The sequence below is a fragment of the Dromaius novaehollandiae genome, chromosome 3 (genome assembly GCF_036370855.1).
Source record: "Dromaius novaehollandiae isolate bDroNov1 chromosome 3, bDroNov1.hap1, whole genome shotgun sequence".
Lineage (NCBI taxonomy): Eukaryota > Metazoa > Chordata > Aves > Casuariiformes > Dromaiidae > Dromaius > Dromaius novaehollandiae.
Genome location: NC_088100.1, coordinates 27,645,403 through 27,670,003, shown reverse-complemented (window position 1 = coordinate 27,670,003; position 24,601 = coordinate 27,645,403). Strand labels below are relative to the sequence as shown.

The 24,601-nt window shown below is 37.4% G+C and overlaps 1 protein-coding gene across 3 annotated transcripts in view; it reads left to right on the top strand.

Annotated features, from left to right (window-relative positions):
- The first annotated feature begins 795 nt into the window (after nucleotides 1-795).
- Nucleotides 796-24,601, top strand: part of BMP5 (bone morphogenetic protein 5) — a 60,030-nt gene continuing 36,224 nt past the window's right edge. For 2 of the 3 annotated variants that reach the window (XM_064508588.1, XM_026103081.2), the window contains exon 1: nucleotides 796-1,996. In XM_064508588.1, coding sequence (XP_064364658.1) covers nucleotides 1,513-1,996 — 484 coding nt within the window. In that variant the 5' untranslated portion in view covers nucleotides 796-1,512. The remainder of the gene's footprint in view (nucleotides 1,997-24,601) is intronic. The other variant, XM_026103082.2, reaches the window with a different exon arrangement.

Here is a 24,601-nt window from a genome sequence, read left to right as displayed (position 1 = left end):
AATTTAACACTTTTTTGTGAGAGGAAAAACACAAGTTGCTGGCTATCATAAAATTCTTAGCTGAACCTTGATTTCATGCATAGCAGTTAAAAAACAAAATCTATTTAATATTTCATATTTCTTGAGTTAAGCTGTTTCTTTCTCCAGTTAATAATAGGTTGTGGGATTATATCTTAGCTTTTGATATTTACTAAGAAATGTAGTGTAGCAATTTATGAGTCAAAATGTACTTTGAATAAATTATCATTGCAAATTACAGTTTCTGAAAGTTGTGACTATAACTATAATTATACCATTGGCTATGCACAATTTGAAATCTTGCCTGCTGAATAAATTTATTTTCTTTCAGATTGCATTCCCAGCATTTTTAGAAAAGAGTAAATCGAGCCTAACTGACCAAATTTCCTATAGAGGAAAAGGTCACCTTTATTTGCTAAAGTTACCTAAAATATAAACATTTCTTGAATTAATGAGATGCTATTTTAGTTTGTTGTGAGAGTTTCATATTCAAGTTTATTAACTATAGACTCATAGGATCTTCCACATTACGCCATGACTTTCGCTATATATCCTAAAATTGTTAAAGTTAAAATTGATTGTTTGGATATTCTGGAAGCTGTCAGGAAAAATGCAGTCGATAGCCACATTAGGTTTATTACTGTAAATTGGTGGTGGTGGTGGGAGCTTAAAGCTTTGTTTGGCAACAGAAGGGTTAAGGACTTTTTTGCTATACCCGTTTCAAATTACAATGAGAAGCCTCTTCTTTCCCAGCAGGGTTGTGCTTACATTAGTCTTTAGATCTCTCTTGAAGAGAGCTGTTATATTTGTGCCTGCTAGAGTTGGAAATAACAGTTAAGAAGCTGCAAAGGGTTGAATGGATTTACAGAAGGTTTTTTTTTTTTTCAAGTAAATTCATGGCAACACATTAATTTGATTAGTACATGCTTTAGAATTACTTTACACCAAACCGATTCAAAAGTTATCACCAGGCTGCTGGATAAATATATGTTGCACCACCAAGGTACAGATCAAGACAAATCTGTGACTCAGGATTTTATCTTGGAAAGAGCGCAAGGTGTACGAAGAACTCAGAATAACAAGGGAAGATAACTCTGGGAACTACAATGTGTCAGAAGAACAGCTCTTGCTAATACAGCTCCCCACCAAAGACCTGGTTATCTAAGGTTTATATAGGAATGTCTAGGTCAGCTGACAAAATACTGGTCTTCTGCTCCATAAATGCAGAAAAAACGATAACAACAGTGGAAAATTGGAAGTCTGAATTTCAGCTTTCTTAGAAATAACTGCAACCTGACACATTCCATAAGATTTAAACAGGGTGGGGGGAAGAGAAATCACCAAAGATGTTACGTTTAGAGATGACATTGACATGAAGAATAGGTAAATTTTGTTTTTCAGCCACTGGGAGAGCAGACCTCATAGGAACTCAGAACAAGTAGGAGAACGATTTTTTGTTGTTGTTGTTGTTGTTGTTCTTTTTTCTTTTCAAAGATGAACCTAACTGCGCTCAAAGCTTTCGTGGGCTTGCTCTGGAATTGCTGGGCTCTGGCGGGTCACGCACAGGGAGGGTTAGGAGACAATCATGTCCATTCGAGTTTTATTTACAGGAGGCTGCGGAACCATGAGCGAAGGGAGATTCAGAGAGAGATTCTCTCTATCCTGGGTCTACCTCACAGACCCAGACCATTTTCACCGGGAAAGCAGGCTTCTTCTGCACCCCTCTTCATGCTGGACCTGTATAATGCCATGACAAACGAAGAGGAGACTGAGGAGCTGGAGTACTCACTAAAGGGTTCAATGGCAGGGGAGAGCAGAGGGATACGGAAAGGATACCCTGCCTCTCCGAATGGATATTCGCGGAGAATACAATTGTCTCGCATGACCCCCCTGAGCACGCAGAATCCGCCCTTAGCCAGCCTGCACGACACCAGCTTTCTGAATGATGCTGACATGGTCATGAGCTTTGTCAACTTAGGTACGTCTAAAATTTTTTGTTTCTGCTCTGTCTGACAAACTGTTAGCCTGATCTTGAAGTCCTTAGAGAGGCAAAGCTCTCAGCTGGACCTTAGCCTGCTCTAAACCAGCAGGATTGGGCCCTGGTAGCTGTGCTACGAGTAAAAGAAAAGTTGTACTAATAGTAAAGTAGCTACGTTGTAGGTGGCCATGGAAAAAGATTTTTCTCACTGTTTATATAAAGTCAGTTTCTATAACTCCCCTCTGCTGGCTTCTGTTTTCTTTCTTTCATTGATGTAATGAAAATTCTAGCCTTAGGCCAACTAACTCCTTATTTTTTTAAAATCTCAAAAAATCAAACACTTATGCCTATTGCTAGGTTATTTCCCGCACTGTTTTGTTTAAAGCTTAGACATGAACAAATATTGGTGGTTGATATTTTAAAGACTAGAATGTTATGAAAAGGGAAAAGTTAAGCTATTTCCGAAAAAAGAGGACTTTTCAGGTCATTCAGGTTTTTTTGTCTCTTGGTAAGTCAATTTTTTATTATCTTTTCAGCTGGATGGCTGGATTTTAAATAATCTGTTGCTGTTTCTTTGTTATTTCTATTTAATAACCACAGACTGTTTCATTAAATTGCCATGGTGCCCGGAGTCTGCGTTGATTCTAATTTTCGGTGTCATAAATAAATAACAAATAGAGTATTAAACACCAGAAACATGCAGGCAAAGAATGCTTTTGAAAATGATATCAATTCAGATACAAAAAACTGATATAACTAAATTATATTAGCTTCTGAGTGTAAACATGCTTACCAGCTAGGTTGTGGTTAAAAAAGCGGTTACTGATTTCTTTAATCGAAGGTAACTTAAATCTCATTAAGAATACTGCAAATATTTCATTAAATGTATTTGCTATTTTTATAAGTATTTCAAATGCTGTAAGGCTCATAAGGCGATCTAAAAACTTCTTTTTTTCATCTGAATAGCAAGAGATTGAATTCAAAACTTGAAGTTTCTCAGTAAGCTTGTACAAAATGTGATAAAGTCATGCTTTCTGGGATAATACTTTCTGTAGAAACTTTTTAAACAATGGCACATGATCTGAAATGCCTTCAGATTATCATACACATTTTATACCTTTAATGTCTACCAGGTCTGTAATCCCTGCAGCAGGATTAAAAATGTTTCCAATCACTAAACTCCTCAGCAACTAGAATTTGCAGGAAAATGACACTCTAGAGTTTAGTTGTCATAACAATAAAATTACATGTCATTAATTCTTTGGCAGATTAGAAGGTGTTCAATTCTGAGGTCTTTTTCTGTAAGAGTAACAACTGTCCACAGCTCTGAGTACATTTGTTTATTGCTCTTACTCCTGAAATAGAAGACTAGAAGAAAATGAAATCCTTATTTTTTAAAAATGTGTTCCTCATCCTTTAAAACAAAAAAGTTAGACACTATCTGTGTATTACTTTAAAGTTATCAATTGTATGACTCAATTCACCCCGAGTATCTGGAGTCAGCTGAATTTAAAATGGCAATGTTAGAAAGGAAAATAAGAAATGCTCTGATCTCCTAAGCATTAGCCAAGGCCCTGATCCCACAAAGATTTTCCTCCTGTATCCTCAGACAAACCCTCAGCACATATGTTGCAGACCATTTCATCAGTGGCACTGACGACTACTTGCGTGGGACCTAGCCTTTAATTTCAAGAAACATCTTTGATTTCAAGATAACTTCTTACAGTGCCTGTGTATAAGTCTTTGAAGGATCAATGTCACATATGTGCTAGCCTGATCCTGCTGCGCTTTCCTAGGCAAAACTCCTTTTGGGAAGAATGCAAGTTTCGACTTCCTTGGCCAGGAAGTTTTTAATATTTGTTGCATTTTGTTGGGAAGTCCATGTTCCCTTAACAAAGTATTTTTAGGAAGTCAGAGCGCATCTTTCACCTTACATTTCTAAATGTAAACCGAGGATCAGATATTTTATTTTTCTAGCGATTATAGTTAATCTGCACAATTAACTTACAAAAAATACCATGTAAATACCAGGTTTTGTTTATCCTCTGTAAATTTAAAATGTGTCTTAGCTCTCAGTGAGGCTAAACTCTAAATCACTTCAAATGTTCTTCCATACATGTTGGTTATTGTGGTTTCTCACACATTCCGCCATGTAACATTCATAACAAATATTGATGACTAATACAGATTAGCTTCAGCATTTTTATTAAACAATCCTATGTTTCAGTATAATTAACATCATAATGAAATAAATCATGAAAACAGGTACCCCTTTTATATGATTTATACAATATAAGATTGTGACAGACGAGGGCAAGCTCTTTTAAATGTACAAGGGGGAAAAATATGCAGTGATAAGTGAATGCTAACACCATACCCTAAAATCAATAAATGCTGATGCAGCACAGTAATAACTCAACTGGTTTTAGAATTGAAGTATCAGTCAACTTGCATCAAATTCATCTGCTCTGGAAATAGTATTCACCATGTTCAAACTTGCACACCATTAATTACATAAGGTGCAATTAGAAAGCTTTATTAATCATCATGATATTTTAAATTGAATCTTCTGTATATAGTTGTAGCCAGCTGTAATAATTTAAGACATATATATTAAAACAAGATGTGTATCTGAGATATTTGATAAGAATTATTAAGCATGACTCTCAGAAAATAAAACTGAATAAGATGGAAAATTAGAGTAAAAAATAGATGAGGGCAAATAATTGTTATTAAAGAATAAAAAATTGAAACTTACATGCTAATTTAAATAGAAATCAACCTCTCAGTGTTGCAAATACCTCACTTTCAAAAACAAATTTAAAAAATACCATCAAGGGAGTTGTAATTATAAGTCTGTCAAGCAACCAGGGAGAAAAGCAAGGCTGCATTTACTTCTCCTGAAGTTAAAATTGTAAACACCTGCTCTTTATACTGGAATTTATGCCACAATTTCCAGCTCTTTCTTTCTTGAATGATACGACAAGACAGAGACTATGCCTTGTCCTCTATTTTGTATAAGACTCTGTGTGTTGGCAGCTCTCCATAAACACTGATGATTGTAACAGAAGAGTTAACTGGGGTTGGTCCAGCAGTCAAAGAATAAATCCTCCACTAAATACACTGGGGTTTTCAAAGATCTGATTATATCACCTACAAGTTCAGAACTGTGTTTTCCTCACCGGGTGTTTTTTATCCTGTTGTTATATTTTATTATAGTGTTGCGAATTGCCGCCTGTTTAGAGTTCTGGCATCTTCTTTTTGGCTGATCTCCCAAAACGACATATATAAGATACCCTGTTCCTCAGAGAACAGACACACAGCACTCATATAGTCCTATTCACTTTCCTGCTCACCCGAAATATAGCTGGGGAAGGACTTTGCGGAGATAAATGTTAGCATTCCCACTCCTCACCTCTCACCAGAAGAGTGGGATTGAATAAAAAATATATACATGACCGAAACTTGGAGGAACAGTGAGACTTTTAACAATTGCATTGAAACATTTCAAGGAATGAATTTTCCATGTACCATCAAAGCGATCATTAAGTTTACTGTATTTAAGAATTCCTTCACATGCAATTCAAATGTTCAGTACATTCATTTGTTTACAACACATCTGTAAATTTTCCTCTAAACAGATTCCTGCATTTGCTAAGCAACTCTGTTTTCTTTCTGCTTATTTTCCTATGAATTGATCTGACCTCTTTATATGATAGAGGCAAAAAATATAAAAGTTTTGTGTTTTTCAGTTATGCTTTTCGTTCTTAACATATAAAATCAATTTTAAAAATATCAAGGTCACTATAAAATTTATGTCTTTGACCTGCACATGCTAATAAAAAGAAGGATATGATATTATGAAGATTTTTAAAATATCCAATGCACCATGAAAAGTCACCTTTTCTTCTTCAGGGCTTTTTGGATAGATTCTGCAATCATAATTGAAATAATTCTCAAACCACACCCACTCTGAGCTGTTATTAAATCAGACCTTGAAATCAAAGGAAATTTTGCCTGTTTGAGGCAGGGAAGACAGTTCATATTTCTCCAGCTTCTCCACCCCAAGTTTGTACACTGTCTTGAAGATGACGTTTTTCTCTAAAACACAACTATTAAGACTAACCTAATACATAATTCTACAATGTTTATGGCACACTGTCTTCATCTGAGAATGTTCATGTAAATACCTGTACAAATATATTTTTCTTGCATAAGAAGAAGAAAGGATTCCTAACTGCCTTTCAACCTCGAGCATATGTAGTGGCTAGTTTCTTAAATTAAACTAATTCAGTTTCTACAGCCTCCTACTCACAACTAACATATCACCAGCAAGGGATATGGAGTGCTAAGCTATAAAATGTCAGGAATTGTGCAAGTGGAGCTGGTTTTGAAGTATACACGCAAAAAGGCCTCAGAATCATTAACTTCTCCATTCATTTAAAGCTTGGAAATGACACCACTTTTTTTTCTCTTTCTTTCTTTCTTTTTTTCTTTATTCCTTTTCCACCCAGTTTCAGACTGTCTTAATTTTAACCTTAAGTAAGTGAATTTCTTTGGCTACAGTGCAGTTTTAGCCCATAAAATGCTGACTTCTAATGAAAATATTGACACAGTCTTAATTGAACTGATGGAATTAGTGCTATTATCCTGTGTTAGACCGACGGATGCTATTAGAGAGATAAAATTTGTTAAATAACAAATATATCACGTGTCTTTGGATTTGTGGAGCTGGATCAATACTGAGAAAAAATGAGAAAACAGGAAGATTTGGCAACCCCAAAGTGCATCTTCATCCAAAGTACACCTTACTGGCATCTCGAGATCCTAAGGTTTTTTTCCCTTTATAATATTTTAGTTACCCAGTCAGTGAGTGGAAACATTTTGTTGTGACCTAGGAACGCTACGTACCCGATCAGGCATTAGAAATACCTATTAACAATGAAATCATTTTCTATGTGCAAATTAAATGATAAGACAGCTTTTTACAAAATAGGTTATTTATTCCCAGAACAAAAGAGCTTGACTCATGAGCTAACACTTCCTAAAAGCCCTCATCCAATCTTAACAAATGATTAGGCAGTTTTAACCATTTTTGTGCAAAGACAGAGCAGGTTGTTAGGAATTGGTTTTGATTTCAAGCATGAAATTTTCTCCATATTCTTTTTTTGGAATTACACTACATTTCTTGTTTTATAGCAAAATATTTTACATTTCCTTTGAAATCTCTCACGTTACATGAACTTTTTGAACTATATAGCTCTACCTCTAAATAGGTTTGTATGTGTTCCATAAATATCATCTAACAAAATAATGTTTTTATAACTGTCAATTTTTTTTGCCAAAGTTAACACTTTAAATCCAAGTAAATTATAGTATCAACTCAGCCAATAAAATGTCAAGCTCTCCATTAACTAGGATATAAAACTGTCTGACTTTCCTTGCTGACAGATTTGAAAGAAATTGTAGATAACTGAAGAGAAATTGATTTAGCAGATGGTTAGACATGCGTGGTGAAAAGCTATATATACATATGTATTTGTATATATATGTATGTGTATATATATGTATGTGTATATATGTATATGTGTGTGTAAAGATTTATTATTAATATTTTTCCCATTGGGAAGAATGGCTGACCCAGTTCCGCTTCTTCTTTAGCATGTGTTGCTTTCCAGACTAAACACAGACTTTGGGTGGGGTTGTGGGGATTGTATGTATTGTACAGTACATATTTTCCCAGGAAAATACAAGCTCGCAGTGACTCTGGCTAGCTATGAAAGGGAAAGAGAAGAGCTTGTGGAGCCTCACTCTGTGCGGATGATATTAGGGGAGGAACAAGCCTGCCATGGACTACATGGAGATCTGCCTGGTTCTGTTCCTAAACCACAGTTTGTTTTTTTAGGTAACAGGACAACTTTGGCACATACGGGGTCTCCTACATTTATTGCTTCTATTATTATTTTCTCTGGATGCTAAATTATGTAGGGAATTTTACCATGGCTACCTGCCTGCTGCCTGCCTGAGTTATGGAGGTAATTATGACACGGGCAGTTCCTTTTTCTTCTCTTTTTAGCCATGGCAGTTCCTTTGAGCTTGCTTTCACAGGCCCATAGACTAATAGTGTTTTGCAGAAAATTGATTGATTATAGTCTGATCATTCTAGTGTCGTCTGGTGTTTCCACATAGCTGAGAATGAACAGTTTATGAAGTGCCAATTGCAGCCTCCAGCTAAAGAAAGGCTCCCCAGGGCTTCAGGAGAGCTCTGGCTGCTACCAGACTTTATAATTATTTCCCACACTTTTCCCCATCCTCTCCCGCTTGTCCTTTCCCTTGTCTCTAGCCCCCTCAGCCCAGGCAGGGTCACTGAAGTTTAATTTTGTGTCAGTGTCACTTGGCAGCAGAAGGGATTAGGGGAAGAAAAGCGGGGAGAATAGGAGCGAACGCAGGAGATGGCCAGAGAGGGAATTAGAAAAGGAATGAGAGAAAAATGGCAAAGCACAGCCCAAGACTTACGCGAAAGGGTGCCCCCTTCTCTGCAGGCCACTGACAGCTTGCGGGGCTGGATACAGACCTGGCGAGAATGGGAAAGGGCCAGCACTGAGATGCATCGACGGGGACTGCACCGGGCAGGTGCTGGTGTTAGTCCTGCTCCTCTGAGCCTGATGCGAAGCATGATGTTGTAACCATGAGAGCGTTTCCCAGCTCAGTAAAGCTACAAAAGCGAGGGGAACATAAGAGAGAGTTTGTGATGGTAGGGAGGAGAAGGTGCATGCAGACAGAAAGGGGGAACACGAGAGAAAAAGAGAGAGAACAAGATAAAGTTAGGTAAGTAAGTAAAAGAGAGATAGAAGATGAGTCTGGGTTTGGGACTCTCTCCCTGTAAGCCTTGCAGGTGAAGGGAGCAGTTTTCTTCATAGTCCCTCACGGCAGAGCAACTGCTTCAACCTCCCCAACCACTTGGTTCCCTGGGCAAATCTTTTCATTCCTGCAAAATAAAATTGCCCCCCCCCACCCCCCCGCCCACTGAATGTGAGTGCGGGGAGTGCACAGACAGGCTACTAACATTTACGGCCATAAATAACATAGAAGCTAGCTTTTAAAAACCACAGGTTAAAGGATGAGGGCTGCCATGACGCACACAGATAGGTTGAGATCAGAGGAGCAGCTAAAAGGGATCGGGAGAAACAATGAATCCCCTTGTTCTGAGCCATATTTATGAGTGCTCCATTGCACCTAAAGTTCATATTTTATTGGCTAGGCCATGGGGTTTCCCCATTTGCTCATCTCTTAAAATAACACCCCTGGTTAAAATTTCCTATAAAACACAGAAGTGCTACAGCAGGCAGAACTTGTCAGCCCTGACAACTAGATTATTTAAGTTTGTGGGTGGGGTACACAGGAGTTGGTTTGCGTTTTGTACTGAATTATAGATTTGTTTCTATACTAAACATGACTATAAACCAAGTAGAAAAAGAGAGGCTTTACACTTCAGTTCTCCACTCAGAAGCTTCCCAAGGGCCACTACTATTGAGAGAGCCTCCAAAAGGTCAATCTACATTTTTAGTTTCCAGCTCTTCTTGGGCAACTCTTCCAGCTCAATAGATTGAGAACTTGACTTTATCTGCCACTATTGTAATTCAATAGCATGTGCAGCACCTTACCAGACTGTGGCAATACTTTCTTCCCAGTTTAATTCAGGGCAAATGGAGGCAGCAAATATTAATGGGTTAGAGCGAAGAGAGCCAGTCAGGACAGCAGCTGATAGTAAATGCTATATATCCATATCCATTGACAACCAGGGGCTTTGCAGAAGGAAAATTCCATCTGATCACTCTTTTTGGAAGCTGAGGAAGGCCTTAGGAGAAAGGCTGATAGGAATTTGACGTGGTGAAATTTCTAATAAATAGGTTTATCTTCTACAGTTTTAGTAATATTATCCATCCAAACCCCATGAGAACTTGGTCTTTAAAATCCCTGTGTAGATTGCATCTATCAAATGAAATTTTTGTTGTCCTAATTCTTATATATTTAACTGCTTCATACTAATGAATCTATATTCATATTATCTGGAAAAGCTGTAACCATGATCTAGTACAGTTATTAGAAACAGATAATAACTTTTCTAAGTATGTTAATTTAAAATATTCTCTTTTTAAAAAGTAAGGGGGAAAAATAGGTAGGACATTCAATTATAAGGTACTGCAAAATAATTTCAGAAAGATGTTGTGTTGGACTTTGATGAAATGGAAGAGCGATTTATTACTAGCATCAATTTTGGAGGTAGATGTGCTAATTTTTATGCTAACAAAAGGAGAAGAACCAGTAGGGATGCTAAATGGTTTGTGAATTTGGTGTTAGAGCAGTGGGCGAAAGGCACCTAATTGCAGCTGGTGCCTAGAGCCATGGCATGCTCCTGGTATATTTTACAAAAAAAGCTGGCTAAGAGAGTGGAAGACTGAATGAATAATGAGGTGGATGAAAAAACCACGAATGCACCATGACAGCTGTAGTCTTTATGGTAATTTATGAAAGCCAAGATACAGCAGGAAGGTTGTGCTGCTGTCCTGTCCTGTCCTTTGGGAACATTGTCCCCAAGGTTACTTCAGCTGGGGTATCTGTCAATGACCACGAGTCCTAACATGTTACTGATCCAGAAATTTAATCTGCTGCTCCTGAGCAGGTAACCTCGCTGTACCGTGCATGAAATGCCGTGTGAAGATCTTGCAGTGAGTCTGTCACAGCCCCAGTGTAGTGTAGCTTATACCTGAAAGTCAGTGTGTGAAATATCTGAGGTGCGAAAAAGGAAAAACCTAAAGAGACTCAGATAAAAATGAAAACAATGCGCCTCAGTTTCTCAGTCTGTAAAATGAGGATGGGCGAATACCTGTGTGTTCATTTCACCTCCTGTGCTTTCTAGCATTAGGCAGGGGTGTCTTTTCCCTTTGTCCTTGCAGAGTACCAGAATGGCTTACTTCCCCTGTGGCCTCTTCTTTGTCTGGCAGTGCGCCTTGTGAAAGGTCTAGCTCCTGAGAGCCTTGTAGGACCTTGCATTTCCTCCTGGTGATCTCAAGCATTATTTTAAACAGGCGCCTATAAACCCTGGGCAACAAGTTTATTTACTGTTCTTGAGACAGACAGTTGTGCAAAATAATGAAAAAGAAAAAGAAGCACTGGAATTCAAGCACCAAAATTCAAATTCAAGTCCTCTTGCAGTGAAGAGATACTATGTGATTGGTTTAGCCCTTGTTCCCAAAGTACAGAACTGTGCCTCTCTGCAGCATGTGTGCTTGCGTATCAGCATGTGAGCATGTCTTTGTCTATGTAATATAGAAAGCATGTAAATTTCTTTGGTTTTAGTCATTTGGATTTTTTCCCCCTTAAATCATAATACTCTTTCCCATCAATGCTATGTGGCTTGAGCAGCCCCGACCTTTTCAAGCTGCCTGTTTGGGCCAGTGTTTATCAGATGACCATTTGACCTCCTTGTTAATTGTATTTAATTACATCCTGTCGTAACATTTTGAAATAAGGAGGAGAGTTTATGGATCTGCTCCAAAGAGCTGAACACTAAAACAGCAACAGAATTCAGTGATATTAGGTGCTGAGTAATCTCCTAGTTAGCTCAAAAGTGTTGTTCTTTGCTCAGCTGACTGCAAAATTAGATCCTTAAACTCCTCCTCTTCCATTTATGACCCTTGGGATTTCCAAAAATAAAATCATATCATTTTCTTTGTTCTGTCAAGGGCATCTTCTCTCTGAAAAAAAAAGAAAAGCTCAGAGCTTTCTCTAAAGACATCAAGGAAGGAGTGAGAAGCCTACCAACAGCATTGCAAGGGCTGAAGTTCACATATGATGACATAAGAGACAAGCCTCTGTCACCACAAGTGATCTCTCTGTGGTTTTTCAAAGCTTCAGAGCTCCTTATGTTTCTTCCGTAGAATTGCCGGTTCCCATGAGCTTACTGAGAGTTGCATAATATTTGGTGTGAGATTTTCTAGGAGTTGATGATTTATGGGAACATCTAAGCTTTCATTAAAAAGCAGCACTTATCCCCTGTAGTTGCAGAAAAATAAAAATAAAAACAATTCAACATCCGGAAACAAATGTAGTTCTTCAAACTAGGCATCCTAAATGCTCAGAAAGCAACTTCAAACACTGCATATTTTATAATGTTTTTCACATAGTTGGCGGCTTTTGAAGCACATTGAGTTGCCCATATTGCTTCTCTTCTTGCTAAAGATGATAGATGTTTCCTCTGTTGTTGTTCCACAGCACACTTGGCAGTAAGTCTGCAAATAAGTTTGATTAAACTTGATTTCCTAACATGAAAGAAAAAAAAAGAAATGCAAGCAATAAATTAAAAGGGATGTGGTTATACAGCATCAAATCCCTTTTTATTTTGTGTATAAACATACATATATAAAATTTCCTCATCTTATGTAAATAAGGCAGCTCCACTGATGTCAGTTTGTCAGGTGCTGATGAATACCAGGTGACGATCTAGTCCCAAGACTAGAATCACAGAATGGAAGAAAACATCTTCAATTTTATTTTATAGGAACACATATAATGAGACTTACTGGAGAATTAAGTGCCATGGAGAATTAAGTAGGTCTGTGACAGTAAAATGCTCGTAACTATGATGTTACTGTAAAAGCTCTGTCATCCAGCATTAGTCATATTCTAGATAGAAAAGACAAGGTACTTGGTGCTGTGCTGTAGGACTCTAGTCTGCCCATGAATGTCATCGTGAAGTGAACAGCATTACTGCAGAAGCCTGAAATCTGTACTAAGTCTTTGAGGCAGCAAAGGCTAACCTACGGTTTAGCTCTATACAATTGCATTTATATCATTATATCTTTTTACATGTTGATTTAGGTTATAAGCGTGTATGACTTAAAATAAAATACAGAATTTCCTGATTACCATAGTAAGGTGATCAAAAGATCATAATGTTTGAATCCTCTGCAGTTTTTACCAATCTAAGTATAACAGAAATCACACAATTAAATATGACGACTTTCAAGGAGGGCTGTTTTATTTTTCAGAGTTTTGAGAGGTATGCGGATTGTGACACACCATAATAATATGTTTGTCAAAGCAGTTTGATATTAGGTGTCATTTCAGAATAATGTTCTTTTCTCTGATTCCTTGGCATTCTCCTTTCTGAATGTCGTTTCATAACTCTTGAGATTTAACCACCTGACTCTTCAAAGAGCAAGATATATATTTCTGTATTTCTTCTTAAAATATGAAATTAATAATCATGTTTAGTGGGCTTGATATTGTAATGAGATCACATGTAGAAGAGATGGATTTTTTTATATATATATATAAAAATGAAAAATTCAGATACAGTTTACGCTATGGAGTGAATACAAAGGATATTGAATTCATGTTGCGTAGGGACATGACATCACTAAGATTAACAATATATTTCCACCATTTTTGGAAAGACAGCAAGCCCCCCAAAGAAGAGACTGTGATGCTTTCTGTTCTGTGGATGGTCAACAGGTGGTTCTAAACTGCTTTGTAAAGAAAACCAGGCCTGTCACCTAAGAACAGAGCAATAGTCACTTCTAGCCCTAGTAGAAACAAAGATTTAGTGCAAACAGCTGCGAAGGCTGATCACACACTGTAAAATAAATGCCAAATATTCTTAATAGTGCTGTACTTAAAAAATTGCATGTGAATTAAAAGCACAGTGTTAGTGGCCACAGTCCCACTCCCTGCTTGTCTTCACCCTCTGCTCAAAAAGACACTCAAATTTTGTCTGAGTCACTTTAGCTCAGTGATTAGTAGTGGAGCTTCAGGAAGTCATCTTCGCTGTTTCAGAGACTTGTTATATCGATAGATGTGTCTACAAAAAGCATGGATATTCTGTTTCTAAGTAATTTGTCCAGGAACTAAAGGGATATTCCTATGAAACATTGTATCAATGTGCCCACCAGAAATGCAATTCCTGGTGGAACAACAGTGCAAACACAGGACGGGTGCTAGTGTCAAAAAGTAGGGGGCTCTTGCTCTTGCCATAGTCATTTCCATCAATCTTTGTTACTCTTTTTTTGGAGTGGGGTGATGATCTTGTTAGGACAATTGCTGGACGTATGTTTCTGTGCCAAGTATCACGTTTCTTCTTTCTGGTTTGGAAATTTTGTCCTCTTTATGGCATTTTGACACTCCTGTGCCTCTCTCCCCTGCTCTGCCCAAAGTAACAGGAATTTGCCTATTGTGAGGGATCACCACCATTTTTGTGTTACTTAGAGCTAATCTGAGGTCTTCCATGGCATAAATAATTTTTTGAGAAGACTTTTTTTTCCCTCTGGTAGCACATGGATAATGCTGGGTGGCCAACACAGAAGACTTTTAATTTGCTATCGGTTAGTGAGTTTCTGCACTGAAAGAGGGTTGAAGCATTCGTTAACCTGCATAAGATTTAATTTAATTTCCTTTCAGGAAAAAAACAGTCCAGGTGTTTGTTGCTTCCCAGTGATGAGACTCATTCAGTATGGGTGAAATATTCTCTCCTTCTGATGAATAAATCCTGATCAGAATCCAGACTACCAGAGCTGCAGAGGACAGGGTTCGGCTTGAATCAGTATAACAAGCTGTTAAAATCACAGCCAGCTCCCAGACTGGCTGTTAAAATCTGCCTCCTGAAAGTGCCCCTCCTCACCACGACTGCCCACTGCCCTGCTTCCTCCTGCTCCCGTTTGCACCCAGACGCAAGGTCCAGGAGGGCCCCGGCGATCCTGCCCCACTCTTGTCTCTGCCCCCAACTCTGCTTCCCTACCCCACCACTCAGGGTCACCCAAGCAGGTCCTATGTTGTTGGCCAACAGCAAGTATGCATAGCGCACACCTTCGAAATAAGGGCTAAAAATACAGACAGGATGAAATTCCAGTATCTTTCTATTTTTATTTTTTAAGGTGATGATTTGGTTAATATAACAATTAGCCCAGTTTACACTTGTGCACACAAAATATACATCCGAGGAACTCCTAACAAAGTGGAACCATACTGCCATATCAGCAAAGAATGTGGCCTTAGATCAGTTATTTTTGTAAAAGTGTTTATTTAATATCCTATATAAAATACAGTGTATCAAAATAATTTTTGAATTATTGTATATCATAAGAATTTTTCTGTTCTCTGAGTGATATGTTCTTGAGGGTTTTCTTCCCCATCGTTATTACAGCTGGACCGATTTTATTGAATATTTGGTCAGTGTTAAACATTTGGAAAAGAAAATGCAGCAGGGTAATAGTAATTGCCTACTCAGTCTCAGGTCTCTGAAAAATGTGTTGTTGTATATATTCTGGAACAGCTTCCATACTTCAGTCAAATACAGTTTATTGTAATGTGTCATGCACTTATAAATTTGAAGTGAGTGTAGTATGGGTAACACTAAAATACTCCAATATGAGTACAAGTTTAATAGAATATAGTGTGTACCCAGCCATATCCAGTTAGATATGTGGAAACAACTTCTATGGAAGCTTTTCAGACAAATTCTACTGTGGGAAATGGATTATTAGGCAATGCATGTGAGTGGTAAATAGTAGAGTAACTTGCCACCATTTGGTGGAAGTGAGTAGAGAGTTAACATGAGAAGGAGCTAAGAAGATGTGGGAAGATAGAATGTGCTCTAATGTTTAGCTTTTTCTCCCCTGTCAGTTGCCCTATGATGATATTTACCCTTTCACCCTTCTCAGAAGTTATGTTCCATCTGTATACTTTTACGGTGTCAAAACAGTTATAACTTACACCTATTTTCTGACCATTGGATCCCAGAGGTATAACTTTTGTTCCTATTTGGTTGCAGCTGAACTCAAGAGGGATTTTTTTTCCTGTCATTTGTTAACCTTGAGGTTGTGTTGTTCTGACATCCTGACTTTCACACACAGTCAGAAACCTGGGAATAATGGTTAGATTTCTTTGTGACAATTTGTGATTAGAGAAAAAGAAAATGAAATATCAGAAAAAATGGAAGACTATTGACAGATAGTATCAAAATGTACTGGGTATGTCAAAGCCCCATGTGAAAATACAAATTAATAGCTTCAGTCATGAAGTGTAAGGATTAGCTAATTTATCTATTCGTTAGCCCAGAACTACCTAGTATAGTGATCTTTGTTCTAATCTTGTCTATTTGTTCAAGTAAAGATATATTTTTCACATGAATATGACCAAAAATCTAGTGGATAGGCATTTTTAACAAAGGTATTTGTGATTGTGCCTACACAATGCAACATAATGCAACTTAAAATGATGAAGAAATCAGAATCCTGACTTGTTACTTTTAAAATAACAAGGCTCCAAACAATCTCTTTTACATCACCTGCCCCCAGATTGTTGGTTATGATACTTCCTTCTTATGGCACACATTATGACCTACTCACAGCATAAAATAAGTGTGAGGTTCCTTTGTTACTCCTAGGAGCAGTGACTAGATGAATTTTAAACTGTTTTAATTTAAGGAAGAGGATTCAACTGAGAATCATCCTGCTACTCTAAGTAGGATTCAAAAATGCCATATATGCAGTATATCTTTGGTTGAGCTTTGTGCTACAGCTGAACATCTGAAGTGAAAGTTTTGCATTCAAGAGGTTGAAGCTCATTATACAGTAGCAGCTAGAAAAAAAATTAGACTTTGAGGAAAGACTTTGCCAACTTTGTTATATCAGCTATATCCCAATATCAGCTTTGATATTGGGATTGTGATAATACTCAGACATACAATCTCATAGTTCTGTTCCCTTCCAAAAGCCTGCTACAGCAGGAATCAGCCAATCTCTTTATTCTGGTTACTTATTCCTACTGTTGCGTTGGTCAGAATCAAACTAATATAAGAAAGGCAGGGTGCTGCTTTGCCATTCCTTCAGCATCACCAACTGAAGCTTTCCAGCATTTAACTATTATTGGAGCAGCTGCAGCGTAGCACTTGTTTTGACTTGCCAAACAATTCCATTTGACTTGGAAGACCCAGAGAGGAGTAAATTGAATGAATAACAAGCTTACCAATGAACTTTTCAATAAAACCATTCACATATGAATCATGCAACCAGCAATTTCATTAAAACGCACATTTTGTCCCATGATATTTTAGACAGTGCAAAGTAACAGGAAGGCATGATAAGTAGTCTCATTATGGGCAGATCATCTGGCAGATGATGCCTGAGAAGGCAGTGCTCAGTCTGGGCATTGGTCTGGGCATTTCTTTAGGCCTGTGCTCATAAAAGCTGTTGGTAGGCACATGGTAGGCTGTTGGTAGGCAGTCATGCTGCTCCTGCTCAGTGTGACTGCTGAACACTTTTAACTACTAACTGAGCTTTGATTCTTAAAATAATTCAGGGAAAAAGGAAATGTATCCCTTTACATATTCTCTTATATTTTAAGAGTAATCTTTGTAATTTCTTCCATTATTTGCCTAGTTGGTCCCTACCATTTACTAAAGTTGAACATATTCTGTGTACGTTTTGAGAAGATTTGAAAGTAGAAGTCACATCATTTCAAAACCCACCTGATGGGCAATTTAGTCTTTCAAACTAATTTTAGTTTTCAAATGTCTATTTTGTTAACTGGTAAGAATCTAGCAGATCTTATTAACAACAACAACAACATTAAGAACTTACAATTTTAATAATGGACCAGTACTTTCCTGATCATTCTCAAACAGTGTAATAATAAAGTGCTTGGGTAGGACCCTTGAGTATTCTAATTTAATTTTGTTATAAAATATGGGATATTGAAGTATCTTTCTTCTATGGAAGATAAAGAGCAAAAACCAATGTGTGTTTGAAAAAAGTCCAGATGATGTATTATTATTTTTTTTAATTGTGGTTTTTCTTTTCACTCTTGCTCTAGAACCTGTTGCAATCACTGAAATTTTTTCATTGACTTTGTCTTGCCTTGAATAACTTTGCAATGCGTAATTTCAGTAATTCTGTGTAATTATGGAAGCGATATTCCACTAAGTCTGTATTCAATAAACAAGAGATGATTTTTCATGTATTGAAACTGCCAGTAACTGCATAGTATTTCATCAGACAGTTTTAAGGCTGTCCCTAATTTAGTTAAACAAAATAGCCAAATATTGCTCATTGATGTCAGTAACTGACTGAAAATAAAAATTTTAGTGAAATAACTCTGAACTTAGAGCAGTGTAAATTGCTTCAAAATGTGAGCCACCAAGCTGCTTTGTGTTTTAATAAAAAAATTATGTAAAAGTTATTTACGTCGCTCCTTCAGAAGCACATTTGTAAATCTAAAATTATTTTAAATACAACTATTCTAATATTAATAAATACACAATAACTGAAATATTTTTAAGAAACAGAAGTGCTACAATGAAAAAGGTAAAATTTCTAGAGACTCCCTCTCCTTAATCAAACTCTCATTCATTATGGAAATAGTTTTGCCTCAGTTGGAGGGGGTCAGAATTTGGAGTAATATTCTGAGAACGAGTTTGATGTTTAAGATGTTCTAACTGGGAGGTAATTTGGGAAGACAGATAATTGTGGGGTGCCCAATTTCAACCAATGCCAACCTTTTTGACCTAAGGGCTCCTAATATGCCTGAACTTGTGCCTTGAATATATGCTGATCCATTTTGATCAGAGATAAGTTCCCGAAAGACCTCAGTTCAGAAGGTAAATTCTGAACGTGCTTAAGACATCACAGAATCCTACACAACATATTTTCCTGCAGAAACCAGGTGGTAATGATGCCATCTCTGTGAACACCTTTCATGGTCTAATTCCTCACTGAGGAAAGGGGGGATGTGGCTTTAATTCCCTTCTCAGCCCAGGGAGGGAGGTGGGGAGGGAAAGGAGAGGGATATGAAGTCTCTATCACCCACTTTCCCTTACAATCGGCTGTAGAATATGAGTGGGGCACCAGCCCTCCCTCCGCTCTGCTGTTGAAAATGGGTCTTAATGCAGAAAGATATGCAGAAGACTTGGTACCAGAAGGAGAACGAGCAAGTTGGCATATGACTCTGAAGCTTTATAGTGTGGGGCATGCAGCTGAATAATGATTATTCAACAGATGCCTAATAACAGATGAATAAAAAGTCAGATGCGGGAACAGATACTTAATTTATTCTCATTTTGATTCCCAGCTCTTCATTTCTTTTGTGCAGTGGCCCAGGATGTCCCTCTACCAGGCCACTCAATGTCCTGGCACTTGGGGTATAGTCATAGAAAGTGGCTGATACAGACTGAAATGTCCTTTGGCTGAGAAATGGCTGTCTCCTATTTCTGATCTCTGGGACTCGTTAACTAAAGGGGAAATGCAGATATATTTGTCTGTTCTTCTTACTGGCTGGCTCGAGACAGTTGACCCTTAGCTAACAGAAGTGTCTCTCTATCGACCGTATCAGGGAGATATCTCTGGTGCCTGAAACATTCTTCTGAGGACAGGCGACTATTTTTATGAATCTCAGTGTCTAACTTGAAATAGACTTTCAGTGTCCAGATCAGGGTTCTTTCAATTCCATGAAACAGATTAAATCTTACAGTAGTAAAACTCTTAGGCCAGTATTTACATTCTCTGATAATTTTTTGTAATAATCACTTTTGTAAAATATTTTTTACAACAGTTGTACTTAAAAAAATCCTTTCAACTTACTTAAAACCTCTTTTAGAAGGACTGTAGTTCCTACTCAAAGGCCACTGGTGGAAAGAAAAGACTGCCATTTACTTCAATGGGCTTTTAATCAGCTCTTGTATTTTTTAGGGCTTCTAGTGTATAGAAATGAAAGAGGCACTTGTTGAACTAAGCTTAATCTAAATTTCTAAAGTTTAAACAGGTTCTTTTTCTACTGTGTAAAAGCCTGTACAAAGTTACAGAGCTTTAAAAATACATTTTTAAAATCTGTTATATGGTCTCCTTAAGTACTTGCTCTGCAGAGGATGAATGATGTTCAGCCTAATGTGCTTCCTAACTTCTCTCAGATGCATTTCATTAAGATTTTTACATCTAGCAAAGTTTTTTTAAGCTTTCACTCAGCTCTAGGATCACATCTTCTATGCTACCTACTCACCCTATTGTCATATTTTGTTAAGTGTGTTACCCCTATAAATAGTCGACTCATGGAAGAGAGAATGGGTTTCCAGAATTTGAATTTTGGAGAGAAGAGCAAGAATGAAGTAAATAGCTATTTGATGTCTGCCTTTTCACAGTAGCACAATAGCTAATTCCTAGGGCCTCTGACCTTTTAGTGTCCTGCAACAGAGTACTTGCATTAATCTGTTGCTTATCTGTCACCTACCACATTTGATATTTCCAGCCTCTGCTTTCAATTATCAGTCATTAGAAGCAGCACTGAGTAATTTCAGGAGAAAACGCCTGGAACCTTTGACCTGTTTTTGTCAGATAACCACAAGTGTTCACTGTAGATAAACTATCATTTCATTATATTCAAGATGTAAACGAGTGTCGTTTGTAGTGTATCAGCTTACTGTAACCTTTATCACCTTGAAGTGATTAAAACTGCCTGGTTTACTTAGTGCTTATGCAAAGAATTCAGAGTCAAACAGTGAAATTCAGTGAGATTAGTGTAAATGGCCCCTGGCAGTCACATGGTCTGTAAGACTCTTGGTTTTGCCTTGGCATGTATATTTAGTAGTTAAACAGTGACATTGAGTTGGTTAGTGAAGCTTCACTATGTATGCATCCAGTCGGGATCTCGGCATCTTACGCTGCAAAACCAGCCTATTGCAATGTAGTTTTGATTGATCCTTAGTTTGATGAAACAGCTTTCACTTTCTACCCAGGTCACAACATATCAACCTCCTTGGGAAAGGCCAAACACATGGCAGTGGGAAACTAGTCACTAGTGAAAGAGCATGTACAATAGTCCCTCATGCACTATGGCATGAAGTTGTCGCTAGCACTTCTTACGTTGTAATTTTTAAGCTCTATCAACAGTTACACATTCATAGCTGAATCCATAATATGCTGATTGCTAATTACACTGCCCATCCATAGGGTTGCTTTCTATTTTTTCCAGAACACCATACATTTTATTAATGAAAATTTGTGCAGTTCTCAGATTCATTTGTACAAATATTTTCTTCTGATATCAGTGATGGCACTTTTTCTAAAGTATCTCTATGGTGTAAATTTGTCTTCTCTCTTCTTATAAATGTGCTTTGTGTAAATGTATGAATATTTCATCAGTGAGCCCCACGGGTGTAAAAATGATTCTTTGTCATCTTACACAAACAAGTATTAGTGATGCCCTAAGCTGTGATTTGCCTGATGTAACCATAGTGCTGAATATATTAGCTTCAGGTGGTATTTCTAAGTTGATGCTAAGAATCCTGGTCAATGAGAGCAAATGAACTTTCATCTAATCAGCCCTGATATTCTAGCTATTTTTTAATTATAAAAACTATATTCCTCCAATGGTTAAAAAAGTACTTCCTCATTTTCTAGTCAACTGTTTTATAGATGCTGTGATCAAACCCAGATATAGATGCATTTTGGCAGATTAAATGAGTAATGTTGGGATGACATGAGAACAATATGGAAAAATTAAATAAAAATATATTAAATTAAAAATTAATGTAATTAAAAGTCTTAATCTGTTTTTTACAGGCCGTCACTGTTGAAAAGCTCTTGTATGTGAAATAAAGATATTTGAGACATGGCGCCCCCCAGCAATTTGTGCCATTTCAGCAGAACAAAGGACCTGAGAGATATCCTGACTAAACATTCAGGGTCTCCCATGACAAGGCAGTTATTCGTCCCTGACTAATGTAGAAGTGATCTAGACTTGTGTATTATCCTCAGTATTAAAATACTTAATTTCATTAAATAACGTTTCTCTTTGCTTTTGTGACTTAAATCTGTCATTCTAATCATTAGACAATATTACAACGTCATAGCGATTGCTTTTTTGCAGTCTACTATATAATGCAAAACTTTAACCTGTCCAAATTTGTTTTTAGGTTTTGTACATTGGCCTGCAGAAATTTACAGTTTGACTTTCTGGCTTCATTGTGGACAGTGGGACTTTCTCGGACTCAGGGTTTTTCACAGTTTGGATTGACTGTTTTATTCAACCTTTAATTTGTATAGTCTGTTATTACTCTGAAATCATAACTTACCTGTAAATTCTGTCCTAGCAAGTCTAGGCCTAAGGAAATTTTGAAATAGTGGCTGATTGCATCCTTTTCCGATGGCAGTGCTGTCTTTTCCATGGGAACATAGATAAGTAATATCTGCATTAGCTGCATTAATTAATTTTGCACTTAGCAGGAAATGGCTATCAGTATTCTTTCAGCAGTTGTGAGTGGTCCTGAGAGAATACTATCAATGTTATCATAGCATATCATAGATTTTTGTGTCCAAACTGTAACATATGTGGAGAGAATTACTGTTTCCAAACTAGTGTTATTAATTCGAATGTACTTGCAAGAAACTAGGCTAAAGAAAACCTCAAACTCAAATAAAAACAAAACAACACAGGAGCACTGGCATTTAAAGCCTTCATGTAGAGTCTAATTCTCAAATGCTCACTCATAGTGTGTAGTGCTTAATTACCCATAAATGCTGGTAAGTAGTTGTTGAATAAATGTTAACCAAAGAGTATCAGAAATGACTGCTACTTTAATTCCACTTTTAATCTATTTTACATTTGAAGGTTATTGTTGTATCCATTCCACTATAATTTAGAAATTCTGTTATAATATTAGAAACTTGCAATTAGATCTTTATTCTAGAAAAATCCTCACCAGCTCACTGAATTTGCATATGCTAATCCTTGCCAGGTTCTCTCAGAAATGAAAGGCTTTACAGGTACTTTTTAAAAAAAGCAAACAAACCCCAGACCTCAAGTTTGATCTCTGTATATATCTCCCAATTTAAAACCTAGTGATGGAGCTGCTAAATAGACGGTATTCTGTTTCTCTTCAGCAGCAGCCCATTCATCTTCAGATACAGAGCAGCCAGTTTACATGCTTCTGCCTCTTCTCTGCTTTACTTTTTCTACACAGTGTATGATGGCAAACCCATGTAAGCCAGATATGCGTTCGAGCCAGTAAACCTCACAGTTAGCAGACAATTTTCCTTTTGTCAGCCAAGAGAAAGTTCATTTTCACTGAAGTAAAGACAAAATGTTCTTATAGCCTATATATTTTATTTTCTGTGGTTCTTACGGCAACACAGATTTGTACATTGTAAAGAATTATGCTAATGAAAACAACGATGGTCTGTATTTTTGAAAGGACGAAAAGTTAAGTGTACTCTAGAGGACTAGATGTAAGGCCACTGGTGACTTAAATACATCTCTGAAAATGTAAATACTTCTGCATCAACAGCTCTCATTTACCTATGTCCATAACTATGCCCTTTCATGGCCCTCCCAAAACAAAGTTGCTTCTTTTAATATGTTCCTATCTTGTAATTGTAGACACATATTATAATAATACACACACACACACACACACACACACACACGTATCATTTTATATCTATTTAAAATATGTGTGGATGTACATATATGTGCGTGCATATAAGTATAAATATACATACATTGTAATAATATTTTATTATTTACAGAATTTGTGTATGTAACATTTCGTAATCTAGACGTGTGCTTTTTCAGAACTAACATTGTTCCTGTCCTAGGTCTGAGGAATATCAACACTAAAGCTGAGTAAATGAGCAGGGTTTAGTGGGGGTGAGTGTTGAGTGGAGCTGGGTACAGTCACAAGTGCTTAGCTGGTTATCTAAGCTAAATCCCAGATATGAATGTTTTAGGCTTTGTCCATTCTCAATGAACCAAAACACCTGCATCATGAGGGAGATGGAAGAGCTTCTGAAATGCCGCAGGGCATAGAGCACTGCCTTGTTCAGAGGTCAAAAATTCGTTGTATTCTGTGGGAATGAAAACTACAGATTATTTTCCTTTCCATGTCTGTAAAATCTGAAATATTAATTCCATAAGTTGGTCACCAGTCAGTATCGTGGCCTGTGGGTTTGCTTGCCACATTAAAACACTTACTCTGTTAACAAAGTCATTCCTAATTCTGGATCAGAACTGCTGCTGGTAGCTGAATTATCTGCAAATCAGTTGTAAATTCAAATCCGCTACAAGTCTGTCTCCTCCTCTTTAAACTTCTGTGCAACCGTGAATAAGCAAAGAGGGCATTGGCTTTTCTTTTGGAAACTGTGGCAGTATCAGAAACACGGGAAGCTGCCGCTGCAGCCCCGCCGCGTGTCCGGGAGGAGTGAGGAGCGCTGCTTCCACCACAGCCTGGCTGCCAGCACCGCTCAGCCCTCCTTCACCGTTCCCTTCTTCTCACTGCTGGCAGGAGGACCCTTATGCCATTAGATTACAACGTGTTAATTTATATGATGTAACCGCTTCTTAAATGTGTAGCAGTTGTACTGCACTTTAGCACCACTCCAGAATTTATTACGTTAAGTGGAAGTGATCAGCCTTCCTCCCACCTGCCCAGTTACTACCTGCAACAGTGTTTTCCACAGTCGTCTATGTCTCTGACATTACTGCTGCTGCATTTATGACTAAACTCAAGTCCTAAATCCTTTCGCAGGTTTTTGTTTGCCCATATTTCTAGCTACTTTAACA